The sequence below is a fragment of the Lithobates pipiens genome, unplaced genomic scaffold (genome assembly GCF_037356315.1).
Source record: "Lithobates pipiens isolate NorthernLeopardFrog02 unplaced genomic scaffold, aLitPip1_a1.2 Scaffold_16, whole genome shotgun sequence".
In the NCBI taxonomy this organism is placed as follows: Eukaryota; Metazoa; Chordata; class Amphibia; order Anura; family Ranidae; genus Lithobates; species Lithobates pipiens.
In genome coordinates, this window is record NW_027507748.1 from 465273336 (window position 1) to 465289499 (window position 16164).

Here is a 16164-nt window from a genome sequence, read left to right on the forward strand (position 1 = left end):
ATTTATATAGCGCTAACAGTTTGCACAGTGCTTTACAACATGAAGGCAGACTTAATGTTACAATACAATTCAGTACATGAGCAATCGGGACTCTGCTCGTTGGAGCTTACAATGTAAAAGTGAGGGTCAAATGAAACAAAAGGCAATAACTGGGCAATGAGCTGATGGAGAAAGCGGAAGTACAGTTGTTTGGAGACGGGATAGGCTTCTCTGAAGAGAAGGGTTTTCAGGGATCGGCTAAAAGCGGACAGAGTAGGAGATGTGTGGGCAAATTGGGGTAGGGAGTTCCATGGGTAAGGGGGAGGATAGTAAATATATGAAGCTGTTGTGACTGCTATTGATGTGAACCTGTTGCTTTGTTCTGTAGGCAAGGTAAATGGTTGAGGCCCAAACTTTTTAACACAAATTTTGAGCCAGAGTACTCCATTCATCTATGCAGTCCCAATCATAATGCTGGTAGTTCTTGACTGTGAGCATTACACTTATTGTATTTCTCTATATCCAGTCACCAGCCAAATCTTTACTGTAAAGAGTAAAAAAACACACACATAGAAACTGGTGTGAAACTCGGCGCTAATACCTGATTGTTTAAAAGAGTGGTGAATGCCGCACGCACTCAAGGCAAGGGTCTGGTTGATGTTTTTTTTTTAGAAAGCAATATCAGTAAAACACTTTAGCTGTAATAAGGTTGTAATGAAAGTTCTGAGCAAGATGGTCAATATAGGGAAACCTTTTTTTGGGGGTGCGCCCCTTTAAATCTCTTATATGGATACTGCAGGTGGTGGCGAGGCTGCTTCAGGCACAGGCTGGGGACCCGAGTCCTGTGAAGGATAGAGTGGTATGGGGAAAAAGTGCCAGGCTAATCTTAGTGCAGCATTATTTTATTATAAAGGTATTTAAAAGGGTTTGCAGTAAAAGAGGCACTTGCATAGTGCTCAGTAGGCGGTAACGTGTAACAACCAGCAAGGAAAAACACTGAATCCCTGGGATCTGTAGTCCACAAGCACCATCTAACAGCGTTAATACTGTTGCCTTGAAGATACTTGGGAGTATGCTTCAGGATGATTCAGCATGGAGGAGATCTGAGGTGTCAGACAAGGAAAACCACTTGTCGTTATGGGCCAATCAGAACGTATTTCGGAGGCACAGCCACGCCTCCTCCAGCTGCTGCTCTGATGCTGACATTGGGTTTATATAGGCGGTGCATTAACCCAGCATTTGCTGTGTTTCAAGTTTGTGTTCATAAATATATGCACTTGTACACACATGCATAAGTGAAGGGATGTATATAAGAATGTGAAATATCAAATCTGTATAGCAAAAATTATTTTAAATAAAAATGTATTCTTTTTTTGGTCTGCGGATGTGTGCAGTGAAAAAGATCAGATCAAGGTTATCTGCAGATGCATTTGCATGTGTGTGCAATGAGAGAGCCATTGAAAATTATTGGTGATTGATGATGAATTGATAATTGAGAAATGAATAGAAGTAAAAATATAAAATTTGAAAGGAGAGAAAAAAAGATAATCAAAATAGAGACAAATTATATGGATTGTTAGGTTTAATAGGACTTGGTGATTATGCAAATGTATGTTTTTGGGATGGGGTATGATGTAAGAAATCTATTAAAAACAATAGGAGGCTTCCTGTGGTCATAGGTTTTTATAGTATGTCTCAAAAATTAACTTCTATAGAAAGGAGAAGCGGCTGTGAGGAAAGGACCAACCTGATCAAAGTATAATGGACAGTATGGGCTAGGGGAGAGGTGTGTTTAAGTTTAGGGTCATTCCATTGGATCCCCCAATGTTTAGCCAAAATCTTAATTGCCCAGTGTCTTATATTTGGTAATGAACATGAATTAAGTAGCTGTCCTTGTGCTTTGTAGTCCTCAATGGAGCTACAAATTTGTCTTAAGGCGACAGAATTGACTATGGGAAAGTTACTAATCAATTTTTTTCTGATAGCTGGTAATTCCTATCTACATACGTAAAGCTATGGGTTTAAAATGAAGCCAGTGAGCGTATTCTTGAGTCTTAATCATGGTATAATTTGAGGTCAAGGAATAGAATAGGAGCTTGTTAGGATCTGTAAAGCCCCATACGGACATCGGATTTGCTGCTGATTTTTGTCTTCAGATTTACCAAAACCATGTAGTGCAAGGACCTGCCTGATTGCATACACATTGAAACTCTTAAGGTTTGACCTTATATTATATGATTTTGGTAAATCTGAAGGAAAAAAATCGGCAGAAAATCTGATAGTGTGTATGGGGCTTAAGATGTAAAGTGAATACTGAATATGTGTCTATTGAAATGTTAGAGAAACTTTTGTATTAGGTTGGTGTCACCTTGCCAGATGACTTCATCAATGTATCTACCATAATAGACTAAATGCCGTGAAAAGGGATTCTCAGCCCAAATGTTAAGGTCCTCCCAGTATTATGCCATGAAGTTTGACAAAACTGGCACCCATCGCTGTGCCTCTGGTCTGTTAGAATTCAAAATATTCTTGTTCGAACTCATTATAGATGTGATGTAAAATGAACTTGATAGCTTGGAGGAGGAATTTTGCCTGTGTGGGATTCAGGGTTTCCTCTTTACAAAGGAAATAATGGGCAGCCTCCATACCTACATCATGTGGGATTGAGGTGTAGTGAGGTGACATCTAGCGAAACCCAATGATGGTGTCCCAGATGTAGTAATGTTCAGAGTATCCAATAGATTGCCGGAATCCTGTATGTAGGCTGGGAGCTGTTGTAAAAAGGGAATCCACATAGTCCAATACATGGCTGGTCTATGGCTGCTTTGATCTACCAGGTGGATGGAGCAGGTCCTTGTGGACCTTCGGTAAATAGTAGAAATACCAAGCTGAAAAAAAATTGGAACACAGAAAATTCCTTTCACTGGGGTTGAGAACTCCTTCACGGGCTGTGTCTAACATACAAAAGATAGGATTTTGTGGAAGCTTGGTGTATGTCCTTTGAGCCAATAGAAGTTTCTGTGCTTCAATTATATAGTCCTCTTTGTTCAGGATTTCTGTTCCTCCTCCTTTTATCCGCTTTTGGAATAACAAGGATTGGATTGTAGCTTCCAGAGTGCTTGCTCTTTTGTGATATTTTATTTTTGCACACAGACTTTAATTGTAAACCAATGAATAAAATGTTTCCACATAAGGGCCTTTGTCTTGATGGGGAACAAACTTTTGAGACAGGGCTGGAATGTGTATGGTTCATCTACGTCCAGATCTTCAAGGATGGATGGATCTTCTAGATCTTGTCCTGTCCATAGCTCTTTTAGGATGTCCAAGGCATATTTATCTAGGGATCTCAAGTGTTCCTGAGGTTCAATGTCGACTAAGTCTTCCTTGGGGATGAGGATGGATTTCCGTGTGTTGTGGTTATGATAAAATCTGATGATGGAGATGGAGTGAACAAATCTGTTCAGATCCTTGAATAGGTTGAACAAGTTGGGGGGGGGGGGGGGGGGCGGGCTCTGAGGGAGCAAAGTAAGCTTATTTCAGACTCTGTTGATTAGATGACAGATTAAAGATTTTTATAGCAGATCGGGAGGAGGGTAGATGGTGTCTGCTGCTCTGTTACCTCCTCTACAACCTCATCGGATTTTCATTTTCTCTTCTTCTTTTTTTTTTTTTTTTAATTACTCGTTCTCCTTTTTCTATATTATTATAATTTTTTTTTACTTCTATTGGTTTCCTAATTATTCATCATCAATCACTGATAATTTTCAATGGCTCTCGCATTGCGTGCACACATGCAAATGCATCTGCAGATAAAAATGTTTTAATAACGTAATAAAAAAATGCATGTGTACATATTCATATATATATGAACACAAACATGAAGTTTCTTACTATTCACATTCATTTGCAGATGTGATTGCTCATCCAGCCGTTCCCATGGCAAACGTCGTGTTAATGCACTCCCTATATAAACCCCATGTCGGCGTCAAAGCATCAGCTAATGAAGGGGGCGTGGCCATGCCTCTGAAATGCGTTCGGATTGGCCCACCGTGACTAGCGATTGCCTTGTTACACACCTCAGATCTCTTCCATGCTGAATCACCTGGCCAGCGTCCTCCCAAGCAACCTCAAGGCAACAGTATTACCACTGTTAGCTGGCGCTTGTGGACTACAGATCCCAGGGATTCAAGTGGCAGTGTCGTTCCTTGCTGGTTGTGACAAGTTTCTGCCTATTGAGCACTATGTAAGTGCATGTTTTGCTGCAAACCTTTTTAAATACCTTTTTATATTAAAATAATTCTGCACTAGGATTGGCCTGGCGCTTCCTTTTTTTCCCTTCCTTACCAGCCAAATCTTTCTCTGTACAGCATCTTTTGTTTTTAAGCTAAGAGGGTTCTTGGCTTTCTTTTAGGTCTCCTACCCTAATCTACTGGGGTTGAGTAAAATGAAGTCTTAAAACAATAGGCAGTAGTAGCCTGTTATGTGTCTTCTTTTCTGTACCATTTTTTTTGTTTTTGTTTTTTTTTAACCCCAATGTGTACTTGTTTTTGAACAATCTAGAGAAGTTTTAACTTTACATAAACTTAACAAAGTTTTCTTATTTTGCTCAAATTAATGTTTTTATATTTTTATTAAATGTGAACGTAGCTTTAAAGGTGCACTCCTACAAATATATTATATATCTTTTTTTAATATAGAGGGCACCCTTCTAATCCTAAAAGTTATCTGCAGTCATACTTGGTACATGCAATTGGTATTAATGTTACATTAAAAGAAATTACACGTAAAACCGGTGATAAACATTTTGATTTGATTGTCAAGAGTATGGATTGCACCTTTAAACACTCAAAGAATTGCATCTTACACTTGCGTTTTCCCCAAAGCCTCAGAATGGATTGCATTTGACTAACAATAAAATGTTATTTGTTATGACTTGTTTGCCTTAGGAATGATGATGAATTACATATTTTTGTTTCCTCTTATGATAAACATCTGCATTCCTCAGCTCAGCCTTCCTTGTATGTTTCATAAAATTTGTTGAGCTGCTGATGGCAGGTGTTGGCCAAGCTAACAGTACAAATCATTTTAAAGAGGAAGCTGGCGCGTATGGCAGCTGAGGATCACACTCTGCAGGACACTGGACAAGACAGTAAATATTCAACTTTTAATGCTGATTAAAGGAGTATAGGTAAATAATACGTAGGTATACATTATTGGTGAGAAAAACTATTCCCTTATCTTTATATATTTCTGTTTTTTCCTTTAATTTCATATACACTACCCGGTTTTGTAGTTGTCCTTGTTGATATGTCTGACTGTAATTAAAACAGCTCTGGCAGGGCAGGATAGGGAGGGTTTTTTTGCTGTTTGGATTGGGAGGGTTAGGCTGAACTTAGTGTTAGAAAACTGTATGCTAGTGATTGCAGTTTGATGTGTTATTGAAAGTATTTGGTGGCTGTACTGCCGCCCCGTAAGTCCTAATAGGAATTGAGGAAAATTAGAGGAAGATGAACACTTGAGTCTTGCAAGTTTCTAACATCTCATTATATCCTCCATATAGGAAGAAGAAAGGTCAAAGCGTGAGGAGTTGGAGCGAATACTTGAAGAAAATAACCGTAAAATTGCTGAAGCACAAGCTAAACTGGTAAGGGTTCTGTCTATAATATTCCTGCATAGATTGTTTTGGTGTTGCTGTTTGTTAAAATATCATGTATTGTATTTTTCTTTTCCGTATTCTCGTTGTGATGTATCTACGGTATATCTAATGCCTTAGGAATTATCTGTGAATAATACAGTGCTGTATAAATCCAAGGAGCCAGGTAGCCGGTACTCCTAAGAATAACAGCTGGCATCTATTCCCTGACTCCTAGAAACCATTTTTTTTTGTCCTAAGCTTATGGTTTGCTCTGTCTTTGAATAGATGCTTAGTTTAGGATTCCCACAGACTTGAGACAGCAGACAGACATGCAGGCAAGCATGATCTGTCCTGGCACTCGTGTGTTTGTGCTGCTGCAAACGTGAACAGTTTTTCGGACCATGTTTTCTGGGGAGGTAGGGGTTGCAGTGGTGGTACACGCAGGTACCTTCATCTTATAAAGGAAACATTAGTGATTGTATGGGGTTTATAACCTGACTTTTTTTTTTCCACCAGTCCGTGTTAGCTGGTGGTGTGTACAGGCACCCATAGACGTTGCTCACCTAATCCAGTCGAATCCTATTCACATATTTTGTAGGCAGGTTTTAGATTTGACGAAACACATCCTGAATATTGTAAAGGGCAGGCCATACAAACTTTCCACATATTGTGCATTCATTTAGAAATATTTTGGAAGCCTGCTCATTAACTTTTGTTACAAGTGTCCAAATGTGTCTGCTGGCTTTGACACCTGCCAATTGTTGCTTGCTTTATTCAATGAGGAGCACAGTAACTGGAAACGTGTCTCAAACACAAATCATTACAAAAACATTTTAACTGGAGATGCGCTTTGTCCATTGTTATTGCGTATGGTTGGAAAATTTTGATTGCCAGTCAGTTCAGGGCAATGGCTGGTTTGAGTCTTGTGTTCTCTGTAAAGATGAGCAGAAGAATATATTGGTGCTAAATTGCATGAAGAAAGTTTTGTGCTAATCAGTTTAAAATTGGAAATGTTGGTGGAGAAAATGGTATAAATTTGGTACAGTTCAGTCTGTTCAGATTAAGTGAGTTATTAAACAGCTAGTGGTAGCTGGTCACATTCAGCTGAACTTGTTCTGTGATGTTAAAGTTTTTGTTTTGTTTTTTGTAGCTTTTCCAAGCCACTTATTCAATTCTTATAAGTCACAGAAAGATATCCCAGCATTCAATTTAATCACCATGTGTAGATGTTGTTTGTCCAAAAACAAGATGGGAGATGTGAAAGGTGACAAAGCCAGTTCAGTCCCATGACATATGCTGGTCATAGACTAGATGAAAAATTGTCTGAAAATCGCCCATTTGGTCAGTTTGTTTATCCTGCAGTTAATGGTAGAGAGTTTTTAGGCAAAAAAAAAAAAAAAGACCTGTTTGGAAATTTTTTACTGTATGAACGTCAAATTGCCAAATTAATGTGTTTCTTAAGACTTCCTTCTCTAGCTGAGTAAACTCCCATCTGAAAGGTTCTTAACCAGTTGTGCCTTTGTGGTGTTTATCATCCTTTCTCTTCCAGATGAAAGTGTTTGCAAGCCCAGATAACAAAAATGAAATAGAACATTTTACCTAATTCGGCAATGCAGTACAACTCATTTTGTGCACTCTGACAGGGATCCGAGCAGTGCGCCTGCTGTAATCCTCCCTGATTTGCAGCTGGAAAAAAATGGACACATGCACTCCTCTCCTTTAAATGACTGGCATGCAGAGGAGTCTTGTGCACAAGCATAAGTGAATGGTGTGTGTTCCCTGCTGCCCCAGCCTGAGTAACAGACCGTTTTGTTTTAAGTGGTAAACCTCTTATGTAGTCGTTCCCCAGTTCATGCACCACTGTATAGTTACGTAAAAATCCAAACCGCTGTAGTCTCACCTCTAAGCCTGTCACAGCTCTCTGGAAATCTCCGACCCGTGGGCAGTGCAGTGGTGACATCACTGGCCCCACCTCCCAGCAGGGTGTCACGTGTGTGCACACTTCTAGCATTGTGCTCGCTGCCAAGCTGGTGCTTTTGTGTGAGTATACAGCAGTGATGTGGGGCCAGTGATGTCATTACTCTGCCTTCCAAGTTCCAGTCCATGGGCATGTCCATGGACCGGAGATTTTCAGAGAGCTGTGACCAGGCTTACAGATGAGAACACAAAGGTAATATACAGTGGTTTGAATTTTTAGTTAAACAATCAAATGGTGCTGATGTATTAGAGAAATTATGTACATGAGGTTTACAACCACTGTTCTGTTGATCCCTAGTAGCAAGTTGGTGAAATTATTGATCTGTCCTTTCCTTGCCATTAGTATGTTGGACTAGCTGAGTTTGTTCTGTAAATTCAGCCACTCTTTCTAGGATCTCCAGCGGGTAGTTTTTATGCCAAACTGTTTAATTTCATCCACTTTCTCAAAGCATCAATGCTGTCTTTGAGCCCTTTGTAAAAACAAAACTTTGTCATATGACCTTTACTGTGTAACCTAAGCACAGACTGCTATGGATAAGTTCATGATGTCCACATCTGAATTTGAAGCATAAGTGGTTCAATTAATGGAAAAATGGCACTGGCATTAAAGTGATACTAAAGTCTCTTGTTTTGTTTTTTTATGAAAAAAAACAAAAAATAAACTGTTCTACTTACCTGCTCTGTGCAGTGGTTTTGCACAGATCAGCCCGGTTCTTCCTCTTCTCGGGTCCCTTTTCAGTGCTCCTGGCCCCTCCCTCCTGTTGAGTGCCCCCACAGCAAATGGCTTGCTATTGGGGCACTGGAGTCGAGCCGCAGCTCCCTGTGCCCATTCAAAGAGCCGCAGCCTGGTTCCTGCTCCTTCTCTCCTCATTGGCTCACTGACTTGACAGCAGCTGGAGCCAATGGCACTGTGCTGCTGTCGTAGCCCAATGAGGAGGAGAGTCCTGGACAGCCGAGTCTCTCGTTCAACCTTGCTGGATTTAGATAAGTATTAGGGGGTCTGCTGCACACAGAAGGCTTTTTATTTTAATGCATAGAATGCATAAATTTTAAAAACCTTCTGCCTTTACAACCACTTTAAGTGACTTGTTGGCAAAGTGGAAATGCTACTGATGTATGAGTTGGCAGGAGGATCCACTGAGTGCAGCAGGGGTACCAGGAGATTGGAACCTGAAACTTTTTATTTCTGCAAAAACTTCAGACAGCCATTTTGTCTTCAATGAAGTGTAGTGTAGGTGGCAGAAGCGGCAAGGATCGATTTTTCTTCATCCTCACAGCATTTATTGGGACATCATTTGGTTACAGGATCACTTGAAACTGATGCTTGCCAAGCCAAACTTTTTAATGTTACTCAAGGCAACATGTGTCCAAACAAATGAGTAATATTTTTTGGTATGGCTTGCAGGCAAATAACTTTATCCATCTGTTAATTATTTTATTTTATTTTTTTTCCAAGTTGCAAAGTTTGCCATTTGATTTCTTAAGTATTTTGGAGGTACTATGTACCACCAATTGGTTGGAGAACACTCGTATGACCATCTTGGACATGCCTTGTCAGCTTTCCCATCCCATTCCAGCATATAGAGGTTGGAGCCTTGGTCGGGCTTTTATTGTGGTCTTGGTTTCTATTGAGGAGACGGGAAAAGGAAATAATGGGAAAATGTCCACAATGCAGGAATAAGTCTGACTAATGTTATCTCTTTCTCACTCTTATCTAACACTAAAAAAAGTAATACATTTTTGTTTAGAGGGTGTAGGGTTTGTACTTATGAAAGCTTTGCTTTAATATTTCACTTCTTCAATCCTAGGCTGAGGAGCAATTGAAAATTGTTGAACAACAAAGAAAAATACATGAGGAGAGAATGAAATTAGAACAAGAGAGACAAAGACAACAAAAAGAAGAGCAAAAAATTATTTTGGGCAAGGGAAAGTCCAGGCCGAAATTATCTTTCTCGTTAAAAAGCCCGGATTAAAAGGCATGAACTATTTCCACACCAAAACAAGACTGTATGGTAGCTTCATGTTGAAGTGTTTTTTTTTTTTGTTTTGTTTTTTTTATGTCTGGAATATCAAATATCATTTCTCAAAGGGGCTGTGCTCTAAACTCCGTAACATTATATTTTTTATGTATCATTGTTTTTTTTTTTGTTTTTTGTTTTTTTTCAATTAAATTGAAGTTAAATCCTTATCAGATCATTAGACAGAGTTTATACTGTTATTTCTGTACTAAAGTGGACTTAAGACCCCATACACACTATTAGATTGTTTGCAGATTTTTGTCTTCAGATTTACCAAAACCATTTAGTGCAATGGCCTGCCCGATTGCATACAAATTAAAACTCTTTAAGTCTGACCTCATATTATATGGTTTTGGTAAATCTGAAGACAAAAATCTGCAGAAAATCTAATGGTGTGTATGGGGTCTTAGTATTAGTTGCCAGATACTCTGGGATTTTGAAAGTCTCTACATCTTATATATATATATATATATATATATATATATATATATATATATATATATATATATATATATATATATATATATATATATATATATACATACATACACACCACCTTCTGTGGAGGTCTTTTGGGTGGGATAGAAAATGGTTCACTGTAAGTGCAGTGGTAATCTCTTCAGCATTGTTTATACATGTTCATAGAAAATGAGCTTGCATGTTTACCAACACAGGAGAGAAAAACAAAATTGGGTGGCTGCTGACCACAGTTTAATGCCTGTGGTCAGATTCAGGGCTTGTGTTAGGAGCATTTTGTCGCTGAACCTTGGGATCATCTTGACAACTTCTGCATTTATTTTGGTGGTGCTGTGGACACAGCTGAATTTCAGTATTCATTGTCTGACCACCAAAGAGAACAGTTTTTCAAGGTGCTTGCTGCTCATGTACTGCTTCAAGGATCACTAAATACAGTAGTCTCAAATGAGCCCTAGTACAGCGACAAGAAGCTTGGGAGCATTATGCTTCTTTGCTCTTCATGATCTGGTAAGCTTTTAACTAACCCCAGTGGCATCTTTTTTTTTTTTTCACTGATAGAATAATATTTGTGATAATTTTTTTTTTTTATATATAACTAAAGTTTGCACCCATACAACTCCTCAGTATTGTTGGAACATTGTAGTATATTGTAACATCAGTGTCCCCATGATGCTATTCCACTTGCACTTGAAGTCCTGGTACAGGTAAGGATACAAATAGTCAAAATCACCTCAGAGTCTCTCTAGTTCAGTATTGTCCATGCAGAATTGTTTTTAACCTCTTTGATGCAATCTGATCCAATTTTCCACAGTGTAAATACATAAATTTGCTGAATAAAGTCTTAAATGCGTCATGTATGTTGTGAATATTTGCTTTGCATTTTTATTTATGGTGTTTCAATACAATATGGTTTTGATGTGATAACGTTGAGTGTCAGCAAAGGTTGGCATCAGAGTGAGAACTTTAGGTTTATGCAGCTGGCCCCTGATGACGTAGGCATGCTGTGCCCATGGCTGCTGTGTGTTCCTAATCCAGCCACCTTTGGTAGAAGGGGAAAAGTCATTCTCACCTAGGTGAGAATGGTAGGGGAGGTTGTGGTGAGCTATTATATGGATTGGGTTATGGTGAACTGTTCCGTTCCATTGGTATCTGTATGTAATTTAAAAGCTAAGTTCACCTTTCAAGAAAAACATATAAATAAACGCACATTATTTTACAGGCTAAAACACATTTAACTGTAGCCTGAAGAGCATTGTACATGTGATTAGCAGATCACATGTGCAGTGTCAGGCCCCTGCACAATCTTTCTTTAGCTTTGTGCCCCTATCCCAGTTAGGGCTTTGTTACAAAGCTAGAGGAAGAATGACCAAACTACTAGTATTCTCACAGCCCATTCAGTATTCACTAGAAGTATGTCTGCACAGTGACACTGCTTGTAGATTTTTCATTCACAGATCTCTGTGAATGATTGACATGGCTCTATGGGCAGAGCTGCACTTTTTCAAAAAGTGACAACGGGTGTGGGGAGACGATCCTCTGCTTGCTGTCACAGGGAGGGGAATCTCTAGCGGCAGGAGGTGGGTATTTAGGAGCATGCTATATGTTACACCCTAAAGATGGGTTTAATATACTCCTAAAGGTTAACTTATCCTTTAACTGGGAAGGAAGCATAACTAGGAGATGGTGGAGGAAAAGGATTGGGAGGCAGGGAGTTTACTCTATGGGGGGTGGGTTACTGAGTATTGAAAGAAAAAAGTGATGTTAATGTGTGTGGGGGGTTGGCATGAGCACGGAGCTAAAATACTGGAGTACTGGGGGAGGTAGGGTGGCATGATGAAAGATGCTAATGGGGGGAATATTAGGGTGAAGGGGAGGTGTCAAGGAACTCCAATGAAAGTTTAGAGGTTCTGCACACAAGTTATTCAGACTCTTCACATGCTCAAACGTAATCTGTATTCCTCTATTGGTCTGCCAAGAAAAATCAAGTGGTGCGGAACCTTTCATTCCTTTAATAGAATTGATGAGATCTTCCATTTGTTCAATCTCATTTATTCTATTAAGCCATGTTATATGGTCAGTGGTGTAGGTTGTTTCCATAATGCAGGAATACACTTGAGCCTCATTTACCAGACATATTATTATGACTCTCTCACTTGTATGTTTTGATGGGGAAAGAGCTGTGATGTAGCAAGAAAATGGCATGATTTTCAGGAATGGTGAAGACAGTAAATTTTGTCATGGTGTGTACCCGGTCCCAGAAATGTCAGCTTAGGGCACAACCAGAATGTGTAGCATTGATGGGAAATGTAGAGGCACTGCCAATAATGGTTTAGATAGTTTGGAAAGATTGTACTCTGGGCAAGGAGCCCTGTTCTATCTTGTAACTCAATTCCTGGTATTTGATGTTTTATATAAAGAAATTGTAAATGGATTAGGCCTCTCTTTTTGCAAGAAAGGTTTAGTACCCCTTTCCCTAGGGAAGAGAGTTGAAGCAGTTGCATATTGCTGACAAATACTGGTTCAATACACGTGTTGAAAAGGAGGTATGGGTTGGTCAGAAGCTCTAGCAACAGGTAGATGAAAGAATCCATTGAAGTGTGTAAGGAATGGCAATGAAGACCATGTTGTAAAGTGTTTCTCTGTTTTTGCCCATGTCTCTTAGGTTGTTGAAGGGCATGGTTGGGAATACAGTATTCCCAATTGTTGGGAGCAGTGGAGGGTTATGCGGAGAGGCCTTTTGAAGTGAAAACTCACTGGGCCCATCGATGGGTGGAGTGTTTAAAATTGAAAGGATAGGATTATGACACTCGGGAAGTATGAAAGGGGGCGATCATGTGCTCCATAGGTACCCATAGTTTAGGAAATACCATGTGTACACCAATTGATGTGAATAAGGTATACTGCAGAAACTTGTTACAACAGGATTGTATAGATCTAAAATGAGGACTATGGAAAATTGTGTGTGTGTGTATATGTATATGTGTAATATATATATATATATATATATATATATATATATATATATATATATATATATATATATATATATATATATATATATATATATTTAATTTTGTAAAGGAGTTTTGGTGGAATATCTTGTTTTAGTATATTGCATCTACTTGCCTGCTAGAAGGTACTTTTGTTGGTGTTTGTAGATTTTGTATGTTTTTTTTGTTTTTTTTTTTGGGAGAGGGGGATGATTACACAATAACACTAAACTCTTTAGAAAAAAAAAAAAAACTGCTCTGCTAACTCAGTCATCCATCCCACATAAGTTCCCATCCATGCTACTACAGTCTCTCAAAGTGTAATTACACTTGAAATTTATGCCCCTAGAACACCTGCTGGTGCTCCCTGCATGTTGAGCCTCTGTGGCCACGCTGTGTAAGTGTCTCACACATGTGGTGTCACCATACTCAGGAGGAGTAGCAGAATGTATTTTGGGGTGTAATTTGTGCTATGTATATGCTGTGTGAGAAATAACCTGATAATATGACAATTTTGTGCAGAAAAAAAAAGAATTAGATTTTTCAAAGAATTGTGGGAAAAAAATACAACTTCAAAAATCTCACCGTGCCGCTTTCTAAATACCTTAAAATGTCTACTTTCCAAAAAGGGGTCATTTGAGGTTTATTTGTACTTTTCTGGCATGTTAGGGTCTCAAGAAATGAGATAGGCCATCAGTCCTTCGGGTGTGATCAATTTTTAAAGATTGGCACCATAGCTTGTGGACTCTAACTTTTTCACTGACCAAATAATATACACTAATTTTTACCAAAGATATGTAGCAGTATAAATTTTGGCCAAAATTTATGATGAAAAATTACAAATTTGCTAAATTTTAACACTTTTATTTATTTTTTTACATAATTTTCAGTATTTTTTGATAGCGTAAAAAGTAGAAAATCCAGCGGTGATTAAATACCACCAAAAGAAAGTTCTATTTGTGTGAAAAAAAGACAAATTTCATATGGGTACAGTGTTGCATGACTGAGTAATTGTCACTCAAAGTGGGAGAGCACTGAAAGCTGAAAATTGGTCTGGTTAGGAAGGGGGTTTAAGTGCCCAGTGGTTAAATGAGGCACCAGGGTCCAGGTTCAGGGTTACCCAAGCTAATGAGTGTTATGGGAGCATGGTCAGAAAGGAAGATGTTGACCGTCTGTGTGGGTGACTGTGACTGTGTGAGCGGCACAGTGGTGTAGTGGTTAGCACTCTCACCTAGCAGTAAGAAGGGTCGCTGCTTCAAATCCCCACCATGACACTACCTGCCTGGAGTTTGCATGTTCTCCCTGTGCCTGCATGGGTTTCCTCCGAGTACTCCGATTTCCTTCCACACTCCAAAGACATGCAGGTAGGTTAATTGGCTTCTGTCCAAAATTGGCCCTTGTATATAAATGGGGACCTTGGATTGTGGGCTCCTTGAGGGCAGGGACCAATGTGAGTATAATACTGTAGTTACTCAGCGGGTCCTCGGTGGATGGTGGTGAGTAGATGTTAAAGGGGTTGTAAAGGTTCGTCTTTTATTTTCTAAATACGTTCCTTTAAGTTAGTGCATTGTTGGTTCACTTACCGTTTCCTTCGATTTCCCTTCTAAATGTTTTTTTTTCTTTGAATTTCTCACTTCCTGTTCCTCCTCAGTAAACTGTTCAGTAAGCTGTTCTGGCTGACTAAACACCGCTCGGATGATGGTGTGCAGTTTACTGAGGAGAAACAGGAAGTGAGACATTCAGACAAAGGAAAAAGAAACATTTAGAATGGAAATCGAAGGAAAAGGTAAGTGAACCAACAATGCACTAGCTTAAAGAGGAAGTAAACCCTGATGGGTTTACTTTCTCTTTTTTTCCCTGCAAAGGTAAAGCATAATGGACTACTATGCATCGCATAGTAGCTCATTATGTGTCACTTACCTGACACAGGAGCCAGCGAAGTCGCCGCTGATCCCTGTAGTCCGCCGCATCCATGTTGCTGGTGGCGTCTCGCAGCTCCGACGAATCAGAGCGGCGAAGCCGCGATGACGTCACTCCCGCGCATGCGCACGGGAGTCGCGTCTCGCAGCTCCGCCGCTGCCACTCGGCGAAGCCGCGATGACGTCACTCCCGCGCATGCGCACGGGAGTCGACAAATTTGGCAAATCCATTCATGGATTTGCCGCATTTTGTGCGCCTGCGCGCCGCTATCTACGGCGCATGCGCCGTAGACAGCGGTGCCCATTTTCGGGCAAATATCTCCTAAACCATATAGGTTTAGGAGATATTGCTTGGACCTACAGGTAAGCCTTAATCTAGGCTTACCTGTAGGTCCAAGTTGTTTGGAAGGGTTTACTTCCTCTTTAAAGGAACCTATTTAGAAAATAAAAAACACAGCTTTACAACCCCTTTTAACACGAGAGTAGAGGAACAACCGACCGGATATCTGTCTTGTCTCGGAACTAGCATGGAACACACTCTGAGACGCATCGCAAGTCTTCCCCCATCTCCTGCTGCACTTAGTTTTTGGCGCACCTTGTTTTTTTTCCCCACCTTTATAGGTGCTGAATGTCTCTTTAACAAATAGGACTGTTGTGAATATATTAAGGTATTTTATATTGGTATGAGCAAACCTGTTCCCTTCATCCAGCATTTTGCAAAGCACAAACTGAGTGCAGTTTTTATACCGAGCTTGCTATTTTGTGAATGTTCGTTTATGCTGACTGAGTACCATGCTACAGCTGCAGTATCATGTTTAAACAGCTGGTTGGCTTAACTGCCGTAGACAAATGCCTGAATACCTAACGCCTTCTAATTATAACATAAAACTACATGCAGTAGCAATCAAGTAAATTCATCATCTTCAATAGAAATTGCGATTTTTGAGCCTAACAAATGTTCTGGAAATGGAGCACAGACTTTGCAGCAGCTATAAAATGCAGATCCCATCAATGCAAATGTCCACCAATTATATTTTCTTTATAATACAGAAGTACATGTGTTTTTGTTCATGTAGAAACCTTTAGATTGTGTTCTTGTTTTCATTTCTGCAGAAGAGATTTATTTTAAGTGTTCTTGCTCTGAAAGCTTGTAAAATAAACGTACATTT

General features: G+C 39.5%; 1 protein-coding gene across 2 annotated transcripts in view; it reads left to right on the forward strand.

Moving 5' to 3' along the window:
* Nucleotides 1-10943, forward strand: part of ARGLU1 (arginine and glutamate rich 1) — a 30174-nt gene extending 19231 nt beyond the window's left edge. For both annotated transcript variants that reach the window (XM_077482911.1, XM_077482912.1), the window contains 2 exons: nt 5540-5623; nt 9400-10943. In XM_077482911.1, coding sequence (XP_077339037.1) covers nt 5540-5623; nt 9400-9564 — 249 coding nt within the window. In that variant the 3' untranslated portion in view covers nt 9565-10943. The remainder of the gene's footprint in view (nt 1-5539; nt 5624-9399) is intronic.
* Nucleotides 10944-16164: the final 5221 nt, after the last annotated feature.